Source organism: Sporothrix schenckii (genome assembly GCF_000961545.1).
Source record: "Sporothrix schenckii 1099-18 chromosome Unknown Cont47, whole genome shotgun sequence".
Lineage (NCBI taxonomy): Eukaryota > Fungi > Ascomycota > Sordariomycetes > Ophiostomatales > Ophiostomataceae > Sporothrix > Sporothrix schenckii.
The window spans coordinates 1,586,273-1,603,691 of record NW_015971148.1 but is presented as its reverse complement, the minus strand read 5'-3'; the positions used below and the strand labels follow the sequence as shown (position 1 = coordinate 1,603,691).

Below are 17,419 nucleotides of genomic sequence, written 5' to 3'. Positions count from 1 at the left end.
ATTACGCTATCGCTTGGATGGCTACATGAGGAAGGCGCGACGGCGCACCGACGTGGTGTGCAGCGTTAGGCAAGAGCGGCCGAAGGTGCTGGAATAATATGTGGATGCTCATTTTTTTTTTAAAAAAAAAAAGAAATGAAAAGAGACGGGGAAAGGTACAGATGTTAGACCATTCAACCGTCATTCGTTATGGAAACAGTACCTTCCTTCAAGCACCGTGGTTGTTTGCACTTGGAGCAGGAAAGATGGGCCAAAACTTCTGTAAGAAGTACATCAAACTATGCTTTGAGCTTAAGCTGAATAATTATCATGCCGAGATTAAATCTGGACACAACATGTTGAATATAACAAATCGGTTTACATGGATACAAAGAAAACAGGACGACGATGTTGTACAAAATATCATCCAGGAAAGAAATTCAAATTGCCAAGTCGCCAAACGAAATGTCTAAAAATATCAAAGACAGGAGAATGCATCCTGATATTCGCCATAGAATAAATGATACGACGACTAGATCTACCCGTATATAAACAATGCTGTGAAAATACTTCACTGCAACGCATTCCGTCCGTCCTTCGGCCGTTTTGTGTAATGCATCTTACGGTACACAGTCATAGACGTGTGGAAAATCTACCAACAGTCACTGTACCACAGGCTGCTTGCATATTTTGACAGGCCATTAACAGCCATGAATCCTGTGAACGCTTTGTTTACCAGGCGTTCGTCTCAAAATTCATCTCAATTGTTGGCATGTCTGACAAAGAGGCCACCCATAAAACGGAACGCCCGCTGTAGTTACCAGCATAGCGACCCACTGTAATTCCTGCCGTACCTTCCGTTGTGTCTCCCTCCATGTCTGCCTCCATGCGTTGCCGCCGCTTGTCGTTCGTACCTGCCATGTTGTGCGACAAGCCCATTTCCACTGCCGAAACAACTAATACCTGAAAGTATTGTTCTGCCCCTCAGGTTGCACCTTCTGCGGCACCGCGCCAGGAACGCCAAATTTAGCATGTTCTTGCATATTTTGCGCTTGAATGGCAACTGTCCATGGATGGTACTTTCCCAATGCGCCGACGATAAACGGTACACAGCAACGTACGCCTTCCTCTTTTGTCTCCTGCCGATCTTATCGGTCCCCCTCGTGTAGTTTGTCTTTTGTTGGGCCACCGTCGATTTGTCCCTTTTCCCCTTTTTCGCCTCCCGTTTCGGCCTCCTTTATTGCTCCCTCTTGTGATACAACCTCTCTGCCTGTACAACGACAGCCTGATCTGAGCTGTCTTTGGCGGTGTGCCACAGACCCTTCACAATTCAACAACCTCGACCCCTCTTGGTCACGACATCAACTCACCCACCATCTCCAACAAACTCTGGAGCCCAACTTTTCATACACTTCCACCACTTCACGGAACACAACATCACGACAAACGGTCAGACGCTCATCGTCGTCCAGTAAGACGCACGGATATTTGTCTCTCACGACATCGCGGCCTCTGATAAGCCCATAGCACGACACACGGCCTCGGCCTACGGCAGCACTTTGAACGGACACACGGCATCTGCTACCCGCTTGCCATACTCTCATTTTCTATTTTCTGTCTCTTGTTCCTCAATTATGTCTGCCGCCACATCCGCGGGGTCCGCGCCCTCTGTACCGCTTGTCCTGGCCCGACCATCACCTGCCAATATCCCGCCGCTCAAGTCTCTTACGACCCAACAGGTTCTGGATGGCCTTTCCGCCGCCACGTTTACGACAGAGCAGCTCGTCCAGGCCCATCTGAACCAGATTGCTCGTTTCGACAGCGAACTGCACGCCGTGTTGCAGATCAACCCCAATGCACTCAACATTGCGCGAGAACTCGACGCGGAACTAGCTGGCCTGGATGGCCCAGCGCGCAAGAAAAAGATGCGTCCTCTCCATGGCGTCCCATTGCTCGTCAAGGACAATGTCGCCACTGCGGAGCCGGCACTCGAAGCCACGGCCGGCTCGCTGGCCCTTCTGGGTGCCAAGCCCGCGCGTCAGAACCTGGCCGTCACTCGTCTGCGCGATGCAGGGTGCGTGCTGCTGGGCACGACCAACTGCTCTGAGTGGGCCAACTTCCGGTCTCGACCGTCGGACAGCGGCTGGAGTGCCCGCGGCGGGCAGACGTATGGCGCGTACCATGCCAAACAGGATCCTTCTGGGAGCAGCAGTGGCTCTGCCGTGGCCGTCGACATGGGGTACTGCGTGCTAGCCGTGGGCACCGAGACGTCCGGCAGCATTATCAGCCCGGCCACGCAAAACAACATTGTTGGCCTGAAGCCAACAACGGGTCTGGTGTCCCGCGACGCCGTCGTTCCTATCTCGCCGCAGCAGGATACGTTGGGCCCGATGACGCGGACCTTGGCTGACGCAGCACTGATGCTGGATGTGATGATGGGCCGTGACGAGCATGATCCCAAGACGGCCGAGATTCCCGAGGCCCGGTTGCAGTCACCACTTCATCCAAGACTTACTGCCGTTGAAGAAGAAGCGTCACTCTCTCTCCGAATCGGAATTCCGCGTGATGCACTCCAGGGTATCAAGTCTGCGATCCTCGAGGCGTTCGAAACCCGCGTGGTCGCCCCGTTGCGGGCCCGAGAGGGTGTCACAATCGTCGACTGTACAATGCCGGGCCTCCTCCGCTTCAAGAACTTGTCGCTCGTGGAGAAGACCAACTACATGGCAGGCGAGTTTCATGATGCGCTGCCGGCATACTTGGCCGCACTGACGGCCAACCCGCAACATATTGATGGCGTAAAGGCACTGTGCGCATTCATTAAGTCGACGCCGGAGGAGGAATATGGCGAGAATGAGGAGACAGACGAAAAGAGAGACGACTCGGCAGGTGACACTACAGAAGAGGAGGCAGAAAATATCGTCGAGGAGGCTGTCCACGACATCGGCCCTCCTCGCCGCAATATTGAGCGTCTTGAGCAGACCCAGGCCGTCACTCGCGACTCCGCCGCTTTTGCAGCTGCCAAGACCAATGCGGCCTATTTCGCTGGTGCGGGCGGCGTTCAGGGTGCACTGGATGGCATCAAAGGTGGGCCCGATCGGCCCCATGGTTTCAACACGCACGAACCTGTTGACATTTTGCTGCTCCCTACCAACGCCAGTGCCGTCAACTATTTTGCTGCTTGCGAGGGCCACCCGCAAGTTACCTTGCCTCTCGGATACCGCGACTCCCCGAAAGTTAAGCGCAATGACACAGGGCGGCTCGTTGCGACAGGGCCCAATGTACCCTACGGTGTTTCAGCGATCGCCCGAAAGTACGATGAGGCGTCCTTGATGAGAGTATGCTCCGTTATTGAGAAGCAGACGAGGACACGAGAGCACGCCGAGGAGAGACGGTTGGCTCATTTACGTGGTTAGTCGCGCGAATAGGGCATTTGTGACCAAGAGATCTGTCCAAAGAACGTCCATTTGCTGTTATTTCTAAGAGACAGAAGAAAAAAAAAGAAAAAGAAAAAAGAAAGAAGTCAAAAATCCTGCAGAGAAACGCCGAAACTAAAACGCCCGTCAACGCGATATCCCCAGTCATCATAGGAAACGGAACAAGTACAGAGCACTCGGGAGGCATAAGTCGTCAAACCACGCAAAGAGGCACAAGACGCGAGACGCAGTACTAGTACAGAACACGGCAGGCCCTGCCCTTACTCACCAACCGAACGCCAGAGCCCGCTTCACACCGAGCCGCCACAATTCGTTCATCAGCTCGCTTAGGTGTGGCCGACCAGACCAGGCTGGGGCGCATTGTCGGGGTTGGTGTTGGTGCCCGCGAAGCCCAGGGCCGTGTTCCAGGCATCGGCCGTCGACTGGTCCTTGGTGCCCAGCGCCGAAATCTGCGCCACGGCCGCCTTGGCCGCATCCTTGGCCGCCTGGTTCGCGTTGCACACGTTGGTCAGCTGGTCCGAGATGCGCTTCGTGATGATGTTGGGGTTCAGTGCCTCCTCCTGGCCCTTGTTGACAAGAGGATCGATGGCCTGGAAGGTGAACTCGGTGGCCTTGCGGCCGTCGAGACCAGCCTCGAACTTGATTGTGGGCACGCACAGGCCGAAGTCGAGGCCGGCAATGGTCGACTGCTGCACGCCGTTGACAACGGGACCGGCAGCGCCCGTGGACGAAGCAGCACCAGCGGCGCCGACGGAGGCCACTGAGGAAGCCGAAGCAGCAACGACGGACGTCACCAGGGTAGTGGCAGCGGCCGAGGCTGTGGCGGTCGAGGCCGCAGTGACCAACGCAGCGGTGACCGACACGGCAGCGGCACCCGTCGAGCCATCGACAGCCTGCGTCGAAAAGTTGGTGAAGCCGTTGGCGGCAACAACGTCGGCGACACTGAGACCGCCGGCAGCAAAGGGGTTGAGCAGCGACGAGGCCGAGTTGGCGTTCTCAATGTCGCTGCCGACGACAGCCGGGTCGATCAGCGGGACAATGCCGCGCAGGACCTCGGTGACCGGGAGCGTCACGTCGGAGCACAGCGAAGGGATCGACACCGCGAAAGGGTTGAAGTTCTTCTCGGCGGCCACGAGTGCGGCGGCGGCGGAAACCACATCGGGCGTGCTGCCCAGGGTAGTGATGATGGTGTCGGCCAGGGTGAGCTTGGCACAAGCGTTGGCGCCCGCAAGCAACACGCCCGGCACCTGGCCTGAGAGCGTGCCGGCATCACCGGGCTTGCCGCGGTTGGTGAGGGCGGCGATGGCGGCGACAGGGCGCTGTTCCGCGCCGAAGCGGGCCTCGGCGGCAGCCACGAGGGCAGCCACAAACAACGTCTGGGAGTGCATTTTGAGAGTGGAAAGGGAAACCGATACGAATAAAACTAAACGAGAAGCGTAAAAGAATGAAGAGACCGGCTCGCGGTGAAAGAGTGTAAAGTATAGAAGAAAAGTTGAAAAGAACGACTAAGAAGAGAAAGAAACTAGTTCACAGAACTATGGTAAAGACTGAAGGGAAAGAGAAGTTGTTGCTGAGGAAGACGAGGTACAAAACAAAAAAGACGAGCAGACAAGATGGCCGGGTAAATGACCTTTTATATACAGATCTGATTTTCTCACGCAACGCCATGATGGACGAGGCAGTTGACGCTGGCGGCAAAGAGAAACCCAAAAGGGAAACGACAGGATGGGTCACGACAATGAAAGACAGGGGCCGTTTTCGCAGCTACAGCCGAATTACCGACAGCCCCGTGGGATGACGATCATACGATTGACTTTGGACTGTTTTTTTTTTTTTTGTTGATGGTTTTGACGGCTGCCAGCAGCCTGGACTAGCGTCAGGGATCTCGCTGGTGGGCTTCGCTTGGGATGAAAAGAAAAGAGAAAACGGGGGGTGTGTCAAGGAGGGGGGATGGTTTTGGGTTTTGGATTTTTGACATCGGAAGACCAGCGGAAGAGCATGGCAAAGGGGGGCAGAAATGCATGTTGCGTCTTTGCCATTCCGATTCGGTTCAGTGCGACCCAAAGAGGCTCAGTGAGGCTCTCTGAGCGCGGCCCAGCCCAGGGGGTGTGAGGCTAAAACACGGCCCAGACTGCCTGTACCAACAACCCGGAAACCACAGACACCAAGGCTGCACGATCAGGACCACTGAGACAGCCGAATGCAGAGTGCAGAGTGCAGAGTGCAATTGCGGCTCATCAGAAAACGGGGAGGCGTGTCCTGCCGTGTCGGGCGGCTTACTGTGACGTGATTTTGGCATATTTAGGCGAGGACAGTACAGTGGCTGCGATGGCTGTAGTCATAGACCGACACATAGCACATATACTAAGCTTTGAATCGATATGAACCTGCAGAGCATGACCGACAAAGAGTTGAAAGAAATATAATAAAATATAATAACCCTAGACGAAAAGTATGAAAAAACGGAGCTCACACATTTCTTGGCTTAAACGAACTTGGCTCTTGGAGAGGCACCCATGCACCTTTTGGTCAGATGATTACGTGCTCTGCTGTCTTTTAATGTCAGTTTCAGGAACGCCAAGCAGGGGAGGGGGGGGACGAGGTGCTTGAAGTGGCCAATGCAGACACAATGACAGGGGCCGGAGAAACAAGAGAAGGTTGAGCCGAAAGAGGTGACGTTGCAGAAGACGGGGAAAGCGTGCGAGAGGGGCCGAGTCAAGATGTGCTTTGGTTGATAAATCGGCAAGAGGCCCGTCCTCGCCTACGGAAGTCGCAGACGCCGTCTAATGTTGCAGTTGCAGAAGTTGCTTGGAGCAGCCCCAATGAGTCCCTGCTGGCCTTCTAGAACAATTGAAAGGCGACAATCGTACACGACACGTAGTGCTTTTGTGCTAGTATGGGGAAAGCGAGTACACTACGTTGAGACATAACGCTGCGTCGCTTTATGATATGACACTTCTACGTCTTGAATGGGGCGAATAACATATAAGATTTCCTCCCTCTCGGTCCAGAACGATTGGCTTGGCGGTAGACAACGAAAGGAGCGACCAGCGGATACAAAAAAACAGTCGAATTCTGGTTTAAAATCCGGTTAAAAACAAAACAAGCATAAGTTAGGGAGCAAATCTGGCTTTCGAAAGTTGGTAGGTGGTCATCAAAGTGCCTGCCGCAAGTGGCGACAGGGTCCGTTGCGTGGGCGGACTACAGTAGCGGCGGCTGCACCCGTATAAGTGAGCTTTAGCGAGTTCTGCTGGATTCAGCCATGCCCTAAACCCCGCCAAGCCACAAATCGAGTGGCACGTGCCGATCAACAACCAAAAGAGCCATCCACGGCACCGATCAAACACGATCCGAGACACAGACTGAGACGGCGGTCAACGACAGTCCGTTGTGTTGTCGAGATGAAAGGAGCGAACAAGGTCGCGGGACAAGACGAAAAGTGCATGACAATGGCGCAAAAAGAAGCGACGTTTCTGGGGAAATGACGAAATGACGAAATGACGACTGCCGATATTTGCAATGCTTATTTCGTCTTTTCTTATGTTACCTTTATTCCTCAGGGTCTCCCATCTTGCATCATGTGCCGTCTTGTCCTGTTTATCCTATAAATACGTGTTCTTTTTCGTGGTGGCCATCTTTCAACTGCGATAAAAAGTGACCGTCGTCACCACCACAGAAAAAGCAGATCATGGGATTGTGAGTTGGCAAAAGTTTCGTGTTCTGTTTACATTGATGTGCAAACAAAACAGACATCCACTAAACGTGGCAGAGACACCTTGCTCAATTGTTGCTCTTCGGTTGGACTCCACTGGTGACGATCCTGCCAGATGTTTCAGTGCAGCATCTTTACATCTTTACTTGTCGACCCGGATCTCTTGGTTTCTCGTTCTCCGTCGACTCTGGAGAGCATAGGACAGTCGCACATCAGCTGCGATCGCCCATTTTGCTGGTGCCCATCACTCAGCCCTTGATTTTATTTTACCGGAATTTGTTCAGTCCAGAGATCGACGGTCGGGGCGCAAGGCATAAGACGTGTGGGCGCCTGCCACTGGAGGAGACGGCGCGGATCTGACGAAAAGCTGGCGAAAGGCCGATGAAACAATATGCATGCTTTTTCATGTCCAATGCTGTCTATCTGGTGTATATTCGCAAGCAATGCAATCAAAGGCAGAACATGACGACGATGGAATCGGACCAAAAGTCAAAAAGAAACTAGGTAATGCAGGAATAGCAATACAGGAATGGGCTTTTTCCCCCGCCCACTACAAGTCCTTAATCTCAAAGCGCTTGCGCAGGTACTCGCCGTACTTGTTGATGAAGAACGGCGCCGGCACCAGAGCCAGGGCAATGAACCCCAGCAGACTGTTGCCCCATCCCAGGCCCAGTTTGGCGTACATTTGCAGGCCGGCCAGCGGCAACACAGCACCCGCGATGGAGCGCACAACCGTGTTGGCGGCGAGGGCGGAGGCGGCGTAGATGGTGAAGGCGTCCACCAGATACAGCTGCAGGCTCATAAAGATGACCAGGTTGGCAAAGCCAATGACGACCATGCCCAGAATGGGCGCGATCCAGTGCTTGTGGTACTCGGCGGTCCAGCCGTAAATGAAGAAGCCAATGGGCAGCAGAACGGCCCCCAGGGGCAGCATCTGCAGGCGGTACTCTGGCTTCATGCCCTGGCCCTCCTTGGCGGCCATGCGCCGCGTGTAGCGGTCGGACATGGCGCTGAAAAAGACCATGCCGGCCATGGAGCCCACGCCGAGGCCCAGATACACGAGACCGACCGTGTTGGTGCCGAAGCCGTAGGTGGACTGGAAGACTTCGGTGACGGAGGTAAACATGAGGTACAGGTACCCATAGACAACGGCCATGTACAGCGCAAAGATGAGCACAATCGGCGAAAAGGCCAGCATCTTGAGCGGGCGGAAGATGCCGCGCTGAAAGTAGTCGGCCGACGTGAGCCCGGCATCGAGCTTGCTGCGCAGCAGCGGGTTGCCCGTCTCCTTGCGCAGACGGCGGGCCTTGCGCTCGAGCAGCAGCGGCGCGTACGTCTCGCGCATGGAGAAGAAGAAGACGACCGACAGAAAGCCCGAGAGGATGACGAGCAGCCAAAACACCCAGCGCCAGCCCTTGGCACTCGCCAGGAACCCACCGGCCACGGGGCCGATGATGGGGCCCAGCAGCGGGCCGACGGCGAAGCTGGCCATGGCGGCGCCGCGGTGCTCTTGGGAGACCATGTCGGCAATGGAGCCGCCGCCGTTGGTGAGCGGGCACGAGCCAAAGACGCCGGACAGAAAGCGGAAGGCAATCAGGGTGTTGAGCGACGGCGCCAGCGCGCAGCCGACCACAAAGGCAATGAAGCACACGTTGCAGACGTGGTAGACAATGTTGCGCCCGTAAATCTCCGACAGCGGCGCAATCAGCAGCGGACCAAAGGCAAAGCCCAGCACGTACACGGACACGACAAAGGCGGCCAGCTCGTTGCTGTCGCTGTGGAACTCGGCCATGAGGGCCGGCACGCCCGGCGCAAAGATGGACGACGCGAGCGGCGTGATGAATGTGAGCGCGCTGATGAGCGTGCAGTTGAGCGCCTTGTGCCAGGTGGGCCAGTTGAAGGGATTCTGAGGGTCGTCGGGGCCGTCCCACCAGACCACATTCGGGTCGTGCTCTTGTTCTTCGTCTTGTCCGCTTGCGTCGCCGTCTGGCTTTGCGTCACCGGCCAAGCCCTTTTCCACGTCTGCGTCAGCAACAGCTGAGGCCGTCTCTTTGGATGCGCCCTTGGCTGTCGTCGGGCGGCTCCGGTCGGCAATCGACTTGCGGCGCTTCGCCTCGCCACGCTCGTCCAGGACATAGCCTATGCTCGAGGGGATGTCGGCGTCGTGGCCTTCGTCAACGGCCTGCTGCTCGAGTTCCTGAGCGCGTATTTCTCGTGCATGGCGTTTTTCCTCGTCTCTTTCGTCATCTTGGCGAGTCTCCTTTTCGGCCTCCGTCTCTTTGTCGAGTGCGCTGCTCGATTTCGACGACGCAGTCTCTGCTTGTGCTAATGTATGTGGCGCCGCTGCTGTGTCGTCACTCGCCAGCGAGGCGGCACCTCTTGCTTCAGCCATGGGTAAGGCTGTGGCTGTTAGCAATCGACCTGGTAAGCACGCAATAATATAAGTCCTAAACAGGCTATGCAGGCTAATAACGTACACGAACGGTTCCAGTACCTGGTTACTCGAGATCCAAAACAAATGTCGAATGTCCAAATGTCCAGCGTCAAAGGAACAACAAAGAAAGGCAAAACCAAGGCAGGTCCACAACAAGCAATGGAAAGGGCAAAACAGAGGTCAAGTAGACGGAAAGGGACGCGGAGGACTAAAAGGGGACCACCGCGAATAAGTACGTTCAAAACCACGAGTACTGTCGGCCGGATTAAGTGAAGAGTCTGGGGTGGGGAAGATGACAGAAGGTGCCAAAGACCAAGAAAAAAAAAAGGACTGGGGAATAAGTCCGAGCTAGGTGTTTCTGGATGTGTACGGACGGGGTATTTTCATCGGACAGGAACTTGCCGAAATGACGAGATGTGAACGGTGGCCAGTGTGCAAGGCAGGCGGAGGTGATAAATATGAGCACGAAAGGGGAAACAAACGGATAGGAAGACAGAATGGGAAAGACGGAAAAGAAAAAGAAAACAACATGGAACAACTCGCCAAGCAACGGATCACCCAGGTACATCGTCTCTGCCGCGATACAAATGCCCAAACATCACGGCCATGAGACGAGTCAGAAAATTTTCTCAGGAGAAATGGACATGAATCGAGCGACAACAGCACCCGAGATACGTGAGAGAGTGAAAACAGTGGCATGATGGCAGGTTGTCCCGCTATAACCGCCTCCCCAGTGTCCCACTGACTTCTGAAGACAGACAGCAGCCGTTGGGGAAAGGGTCTTTTTGACGCTGTTTTGATTTCATCTTGTTGCCGCTTGAAATCGTATTAGTTCGGGGTTGTTTGCCCAGACGGGACTCGCTTGGCCTCGTTCGTTTCGTGTGGACTGTTCTCTGTTAGTCTGGTTTATGAATTGTGCACAAAAAGGGTCCACTCGTTGGCCAGGTCCTGCACAATTCGTATCCACTCGTGCACAACTCAACCATCAGCACCCTAAGTCGACCCCAAAACCACGAGTTATTCACATCGGCAACTGGGCATCCGGGTGGATACCGTGTGGGGAAATAGGAGATATGCGAGATGAGGAGACGGCTCTGGTTTATCACCGTCTTTTGGTCACCACGAATCCTACGGCGGCAGAGGAGGAGTACGGACGATGGTCGCCGCCCATCTTTGCTGCTTTCGAGTTTGGGTTGTTAAGGCGTCTGTCTGTGACTGAGTGTTAATGTAGCGTCAGTGTTCGGACGCCGCAACGTGATTCATGAGCAGTAGGGGCGTGCCAGACCCACGCAAGATGCTCCAGCAGGAGACCACAAGAACGCCTAATTTCGGTTGAATTCTGTCCAGCAGAGCACGGCCGAACAGCGGACGATGAACACCGGACGATGAACACCGGACGATGAACACCGAAATGTAAAATAACATTGTGCAAGTCGTGCATGGCTGTATCAACCGAGACACGGAAGAGCGAAAAGGGCGAAAGGAGAGAAAGGAACTAGCCCAAAGTCTTGAGAATGACCAGACATCGTGACCGATTAGTGGAGGACCCCAGCAGTACGTACCCAGTATCGGCGACAGTGTGGCACAGCAGCACAAAGAAAGCATGCGACAGGCTATGACAGTGTAGACCAAGTTTGGGAACCACCCACACGAAATGCGGAGTATGTCGTACTAAACCTGGCTGTCGGGAATTTGGAAAGGCCGACTGACCGTGGATCGGCAAAGGTGCAGAAGACAATTTGAGGCAACTGAGCTGTGGGAAGAAAAAGCGCGGCAGTTGGAGTAGTTCGTGAAATTCGTGGCCTCTCACTCAAATCGGAAATGGGCCTTGGGCCACACGAGAATCGGGAGTGTCTCGATGACTCGTCGTTGGCCTCGCTTGTCCTCAAGCCTCAATGCACGAGACGGCAAACATGTCTGGCAAAATCCAGGCGAACAGTCGAGAATCGGGGGCTGTGCAAATCAAAGGTCAGAACCAGGAACAATAAATAGCATGGTAGCCCAGAAATACCGCTGACACTCCCGATGGCTCTGTTGGGGGCGATAACTGGCGGCCGAATTCTACTTTGGGAAAGACACCGCAAGACCTCGCCATTTGCTTGAGGACCTCAAAAGCAGCCTTCTTCTTGCCAAGATGTGACAGGGAAAGAAAAGGCGATGGGAAGCTGAAACAGATTGGGGACCAACAAGGAAACAACAAGGCGTGCCTGTAGTGAGAGCAGGGGGCATGCAAAAGCTCGTTTTGCGATTTCCTTTCGCGTTTGTATGTCGTGCCACAATGCGGTGCTTCCTGCGGTCGGCTCGGGTTGTGCTCGAGGTGGTCTTGTTGCATTTGACTTTTGCTAAGGAGACTGTTAGTACGAAATTGGTGACGGCGCACATTCTTAGAAATCAGTAATATCCAAATGTAGCAAGTGAAAGTAAGATATATCCAAAGGGTGTAAACCAAAAAGCTGTAAAAGTTGTTCCCAACAATGGGCGAAATCAAAACGATTAAGATATACAACAAAAGAAAGGGGAGCTAAATCAGAGAGCTTTTCAAAGTGCGTCAAAAATCCCATGTCCTCACTTCAATCGTCTACATGATCGACGTCGTACCTACGGCTCGTGGTCATCAATTACATCCAGAGCATCAAAGTCTCGGATCACGGGCGCCACGCTGCCAACTGCATCGCCCTGGTTCATGAGTGGCCTCTGCGTGCGGGCCTTGCTGCGTGTGCTGCTTCCTCCCCAGTCTTCGCGCCCATCTCGCCCCTCGCGGCCACCTTTGTCTTGACGCCGCCGCCGCCGCCGCTCGCTACCGCTTCCGTCTGTCGTGTAGTTGCTATGTGACTCGTCTTGAGACTCGTCCATCAACAGAAATCCACCATTGCCAGACGATGCCATGTGGGGGATACCCTTCAGACCAGGCAGCACAGGGGGTCCGCCATGAGCGTTGCGCCGTCCGCTGCCACTGCTCGCTGCAACCTCACCACTGCTTAGGGTCATAGGCCACCCCGCCTCCTCAACCGTCGGGATACCAATGCTCATGCCCATGTTGAGGCTCATGTTGACGTTGGGGTTAGCGCCGCCATAGACGCCGCCGCTACCGCCTGCATTGACGCCACTACGGCTAGTGGCCGTCTTGGACGAGGGTCCGTTGCCCTTACGCGGTCGCGTATTGCTGGAGAGATCGGACATGGCGCTCGCACTCGACACAACACTCGCCGCGCCGCCATGGGACGACTGCGTGTAGGTGCCAAAAGCGCCAAAGGGAGGCGCCAAGTCGCTGCCGAGACCATCGCCACCAGCATTGCTCGACGGACCAAGTGAAGTACTGGACCGCACCGACCGGCCGCCATGTGGAGTGTGAAAGCCCGCGGATGAACCGCTGCGGACTGTGAGTGTGTCCGCCGGAGGTGGTCGCGGGAAGTTGAAACCACCACCAGCGTTGCTGTTGCTACTGCCAAATATGATGCTGCTCCGCCGAACAGGACTGTTATTGCCCGATGCACTTGAGGAGGCGGCCGAACTCTCCTCATTGCCGCTCTGATGAGCCGAGCTGTGGCCGCCGTGGTTGTTTGGATGGCCCATGTTCCACGTGCGTGGCACGATCCAGCAGTGCGACAGTTCATGTGCCGCTTCGTCGCTCGAACCGACGAGTCCACCACCACCACCTGTTGTCCGCCACGGTGGCATCTTGGCGCCCTTGAGCCGCGGCGACAAATGGTATGACACGCCATCCCGGTAGCGCATGTTGAGCGCGTCGACTGACACAGAGGCAAGTGTCTGCAGAATGCCGTAGATGAGCACCCAGCGGCCGCGGCGGGCCGTCAATGGGTCCACCTCACCCACGCGGTCAACCTTTTCAAATTTGGAAAAGGCGTCGATCAGGTCCGACTGATTAAAGTCTGAGCCCAGAATCAACATGTTCGTGGCCACTGTGTAGGCGAGCTGCACGCGCCGCTCGACGGAGCCAGCCCGATTGCCCGTCCCTGTCGGTGCGGCATCCCCCTTTTTGCCCTTTTCTTTTCCTGACGACGGAGCACTTGGTGGGATGGAGTCAGGCACGAGCGGGAACGGATGTGGGATGTGCGGGAAGCGCAGCTTGTTGTCGAACTCAACAAGCATGTCGGTCATCGGCAAATCCAATGTGTCGGCTTCGAAGGCCTTATTGCCGCTTTGCGACACAAGCATCCACTTGCGACCCGACCGCGCCTCGGAGCCGTCCCAAACGATGTCGCGATCCACGAGGTAGTCGTACAATGCTGCAAAGTCCTTCTGGAGGGCCTGAGCTATCGTTCGTGTTAGCCAAATATCGTCTTCAGCATCCACGTGCACGCCCAGCGATGCTGCGGTGGGGGATGGCGGTAGCGGTGGCCAGCGGCCGTACGTCCGTGTGTAATGTTGCAGCAAGAACTTTTGCAGTCGGTCACCCGCAGCCTTTGCTGGGCTCGGTTGGACGGGGCCGCTGGAGCTGGCCGTCGTCGCAAGCGCAGGTGGCCACATATCGGCGAACTGGAACTCGGCTAGACGCTCTTCCGCTGCTTGAACCCGCAGCTGCGTCTCCAGGCAGGCTCGCTCCAAGAGTGCCCGCGTAATCGGAGTGACGTTCTTGAAGTCGGCACAGCTCTCGAGGCTTGCGTACATGCCCGTGCTGTGTAGGAAGCTCTCGCGCCAGCCCTCTTCCCACCGCACGTCTGGGCTCTCGGACCAAGCTAGAAGTGAGATGGCGCTCTCCGGGTCATTCCGAATGTCGTCGATGCCGCGCGCTCCAAGATAGTTGATGATTGTGCCAACATTGTCCATTTCTGGGGGCATGTACGCTTCTAGCCGTGCGTGGAGATCCGCAAGCGCCTGGTACAGCGACAAGCCGACAAGCGAAGCGTGGTACAAGAGCGCAAAAATATTCCTCGTTGTGATGTGGTGCCGTAGCTGGTCGACCTTGTTCATGTTGGGTGGTGTCGGAAAGTACATCTCGTAGCTAATTTGCCCATCAACATCAACCAAGCTAGCATCTTCAGATATTGGTGGGGTCGGCTGGCCCATGCCGTACCCGCCATGGCCGTGACCGCGTCCGTGGCTATGTGGTCCGAGATGCCCCCCAGATCCTCCCCCACTGGCCATGTGCCGTTGCAGCATGGGAGGGGCGCCAATAGGTGATGGAGGCAGCTGGATGTCTTCCTCTGTCGAGCCTTCCCGTAAAAGTGTGATGAGAAATCGAGACTCGGTCGCCTCAATGATGTGTGATGACAGGCGGAAAGATGGGTTAGGGCGCGGTTGCTGGCCCTTGTAACCAAAGAAAACAAGCACGTCACCATTGGGGTCCCAGAGCTCGGGGTCTTTGCGCAGCTTGTTCCAACGTTGGACGGGCCGCCCAGAACCTATCCAGCGCTTGATCGGAACCGAGTTGGACGCTGGCGGAAGCGGAGGCAGTTTACTAGACGGGGGAGGTGATAGGTGGCTCCCTCCATCCCATCCTCCTGGTTGACTGTCGACTGGAGACTGTGGTAGCTGCTGGTGGCGGTGTCGCTCCTGCATCATCATCATTTGTTGATGTTGTTGCTGTATCTGTTGATGTAGGCTGCCGACGTTGCTACCCATCTCACGAGGACCCATATCCCGAGGACCCATGTCGTGAGGACCCATGTCGTGGGCGTCGATGGCTAGGTCAAGTTCGCTCTCGTTGATACTGCTACCCATGGGCGGCCGAACGGTGGCCGCTGACGGTGGTCGGAATTGGTTACCATTTTTCTCATCATTGCTCTTGTTCTTTTTGCCGAAAGTAAACGCCTTGACAAGTCCACGGCGCACATCGTCGCTCTTTTTGTCCACGGCCGAGCGCAAACCGGACTTTTCGATGCCCGAAACGTCTTCCGTTCGAATGTTGGGTCGCCGGGCGCGAGCATAGGCGAAATCGTCCAGTGGCCGCGGCAGCGGTGGTCCTTGCCCACCGTCTCTCCGGTCGTCCCCGCTGCTGCCGTTCTGACTGCCCGTACTAGGTTGGCCGTAACCCATGTGGCTGAAGTCCACCGGCTCGCTGGCACGGATCGGCTCCGAGAATTTGAGAAAACGCCCATTTGTTGTTCCGATTCCCGTATTCTGCCGCATGGACATGTTGTAGTCACTTAATGTAGCCGTATCTTCAGAACTTGTTGTTGACCGTGCACGGCCTCGGCCTATGCTATTTTTTTCATTGGCCTTCGTCTCCGTGATCTTTTTGCGCACATATGCGCTTCTACCCGACATGGTGGCCGAGTTATGCTGCACCCCGGTGGGCGGCTTTCTCAGCTATGTGGTGTTTGTGCTGTCGAAGATGAACCGCGTTGGAAGCGAATTTTTGAAAAGGATGCTCTTCTGTGTCTTTAAACACGGTATCAGTATCAAATGAAGATTCTGTGCTGTTGCTCGTGAGCGAGTGTCAGTCCAGACATGAGCAATGTGCTACAGACTGCATGAAAGTGAAGAGAGATCGACAAGCGAGTTGCGGAATTAGGACAATAAAAGGAAACTGCTAGTTTCGAGAACGACCGTTAGGGACCTTAGCGACGACAGAAGCTTGTATGGTTCAAGACGAGATCAGCCTCAGAGACCATACAGTGTTGCAAGACTTTGCACGTAAATTGGTGTGCTCAAACACAGCCAAGTGACCCAAGGAGAAAAGGGAAATGGTGGGGGGTACATTTGTAGGGTCAAAGTGTGTGTGGAGACGCAAAATACATAGACTGTGTAAATAAACGGAGGCGTTTGTCTTCTTCTCGTCTCATCTGGGGGGGTGAAAAGTGCAAACTCGTTTGTTTGGGTCCAGCATGGATCAGGTAGTGTGGGCAGGGGCCAATAATAGCTCTGGCGTCCATGACAAGGGGCGTATAATCTGTTTTGTGTGGGCATGTTGTGACAAGAAAATGAAAGGAGGGAAAAAGAAAGCAACGTTATGGACAAGCAATGTTTTGGGGAGATGAAAAAGCATGAGAGTTGCCTTGGTTTGGGAGAATGAAATCTTACCTCTCGATGCACCACAAGTACAAAAAACGTTGTACTGAAAAGATGCAGCGTACACAATCCAAAGTTTGGTGGTCGGACAGACTCCAATAGGTGGTGAAAATTCAACACCTGAGCTCGAGGAATAGGAACGAAAGCCGGCTGTCCACTACTTCACGGAACACAGAGGTTTTCCAGAAACGCAAAAGGTGCTTCGCAGGGAACTCGCGTCGACAGGGTTGTGTTGACTTGGTTGCGTCCCCTTGCAGTGGCTACTGCAAGAGTATCGATACCCCTAAAGTCTAGAAAGAGTCTGCGGCCGGCTGCGGATACCGAGTTCAGTTGAGGTCACCGGTAGTTGACTTGGATAGCGCGTCACTCGTCCGTGTCTCGACAACTCGAGCCGCGAGAAAGGGAAAGGAAAGATATATGTATCTGATTGATCTTTCAGGATCACGAGCGAGCTGCAAACAAGCATATCTGCTATGAGACTGTAAGTCTGTTCTCATTGCTATGTCGCCTTAATGTCGTGTTGTGAAATCAGAGATATCTTGCGTGTCTCAAACATAAAAGTGGACAATAATGAGGCAAGTTTTCATGATCTGCCTCTGAAGGGACCAGTTTATGTTAGTACTTGTGATTCTCGTAAAAGTAAGTGCAGAAAGAGGCGGATCGAGGCACGCATGACGTTAGAAGCTACAACGCCAGAAACAAAAACAAATTTCAACAGAGTCAAGCAAAATGACGACGAGCAAAAATCGCAACATCTCCGGACTCCAGACTCCAGACGCAGGGGTTGTCAAAAGAACTAAAAACAACTGACAAGATGTAAATGTCTCGCCTGTGTTGCCGGGATTTGCGGTTGACTTGCAGGAAGGTACATGGTATGTTTTGCAACGT

General features: G+C 54.6%; 5 protein-coding genes across 5 annotated transcripts; all 5 read right to left on the bottom strand.

Annotated features, from left to right (window-relative positions):
* Positions 1-1,868: 1,868 nt before the first annotated feature.
* SPSK_03772 (uncharacterized protein) lies at positions 1,869-2,162 on the bottom strand (the record flags this gene model as incomplete). The annotated part of the gene is made up of 1 exon (XM_016730606.1): positions 1,869-2,162. The coding sequence occupies one exon, from the start codon at positions 2,160-2,162 to the stop codon at positions 1,869-1,871; it is 294 nt and encodes a 97-aa protein (XP_016585084.1).
* Positions 2,163-2,513: 351 nt separating this feature from the next.
* SPSK_03659 (uncharacterized protein) lies at positions 2,514-3,083 on the bottom strand (the record flags this gene model as incomplete). Its single annotated transcript, XM_016730494.1, has 1 exon — positions 2,514-3,083. The coding sequence occupies one exon, from the start codon at positions 3,081-3,083 to the stop codon at positions 2,514-2,516; it is 570 nt and encodes a 189-aa protein (XP_016585083.1).
* A 656-nt stretch (positions 3,084-3,739) lies between these two features.
* SPSK_03479 (uncharacterized protein) lies at positions 3,740-4,801 on the bottom strand (the record flags this gene model as incomplete). The annotated part of the gene is made up of 1 exon (XM_016730317.1): positions 3,740-4,801. One exon carries the CDS (start codon positions 4,799-4,801, stop codon positions 3,740-3,742), a length of 1,062 nt encoding a protein of 353 aa, XP_016585082.1.
* A 2,874-nt stretch (positions 4,802-7,675) lies between these two features.
* Positions 7,676-9,517, bottom strand: SPSK_03212 (Major Facilitator Superfamily protein; the record flags this gene model as incomplete). The annotated part of the gene is made up of 1 exon (XM_016730053.1): positions 7,676-9,517. The coding sequence occupies one exon, from the start codon at positions 9,515-9,517 to the stop codon at positions 7,676-7,678; it is 1,842 nt and encodes a 613-aa protein (XP_016585081.1).
* A 2,640-nt stretch (positions 9,518-12,157) lies between these two features.
* SPSK_02973 (uncharacterized protein) lies at positions 12,158-15,787 on the bottom strand (the record flags this gene model as incomplete). Its single annotated transcript, XM_016729819.1, has 1 exon — positions 12,158-15,787. One exon carries the CDS (start codon positions 15,785-15,787, stop codon positions 12,158-12,160), a length of 3,630 nt encoding a protein of 1,209 aa, XP_016585080.1.
* Between the last annotated feature and the right edge of the window lie 1,632 nt (positions 15,788-17,419).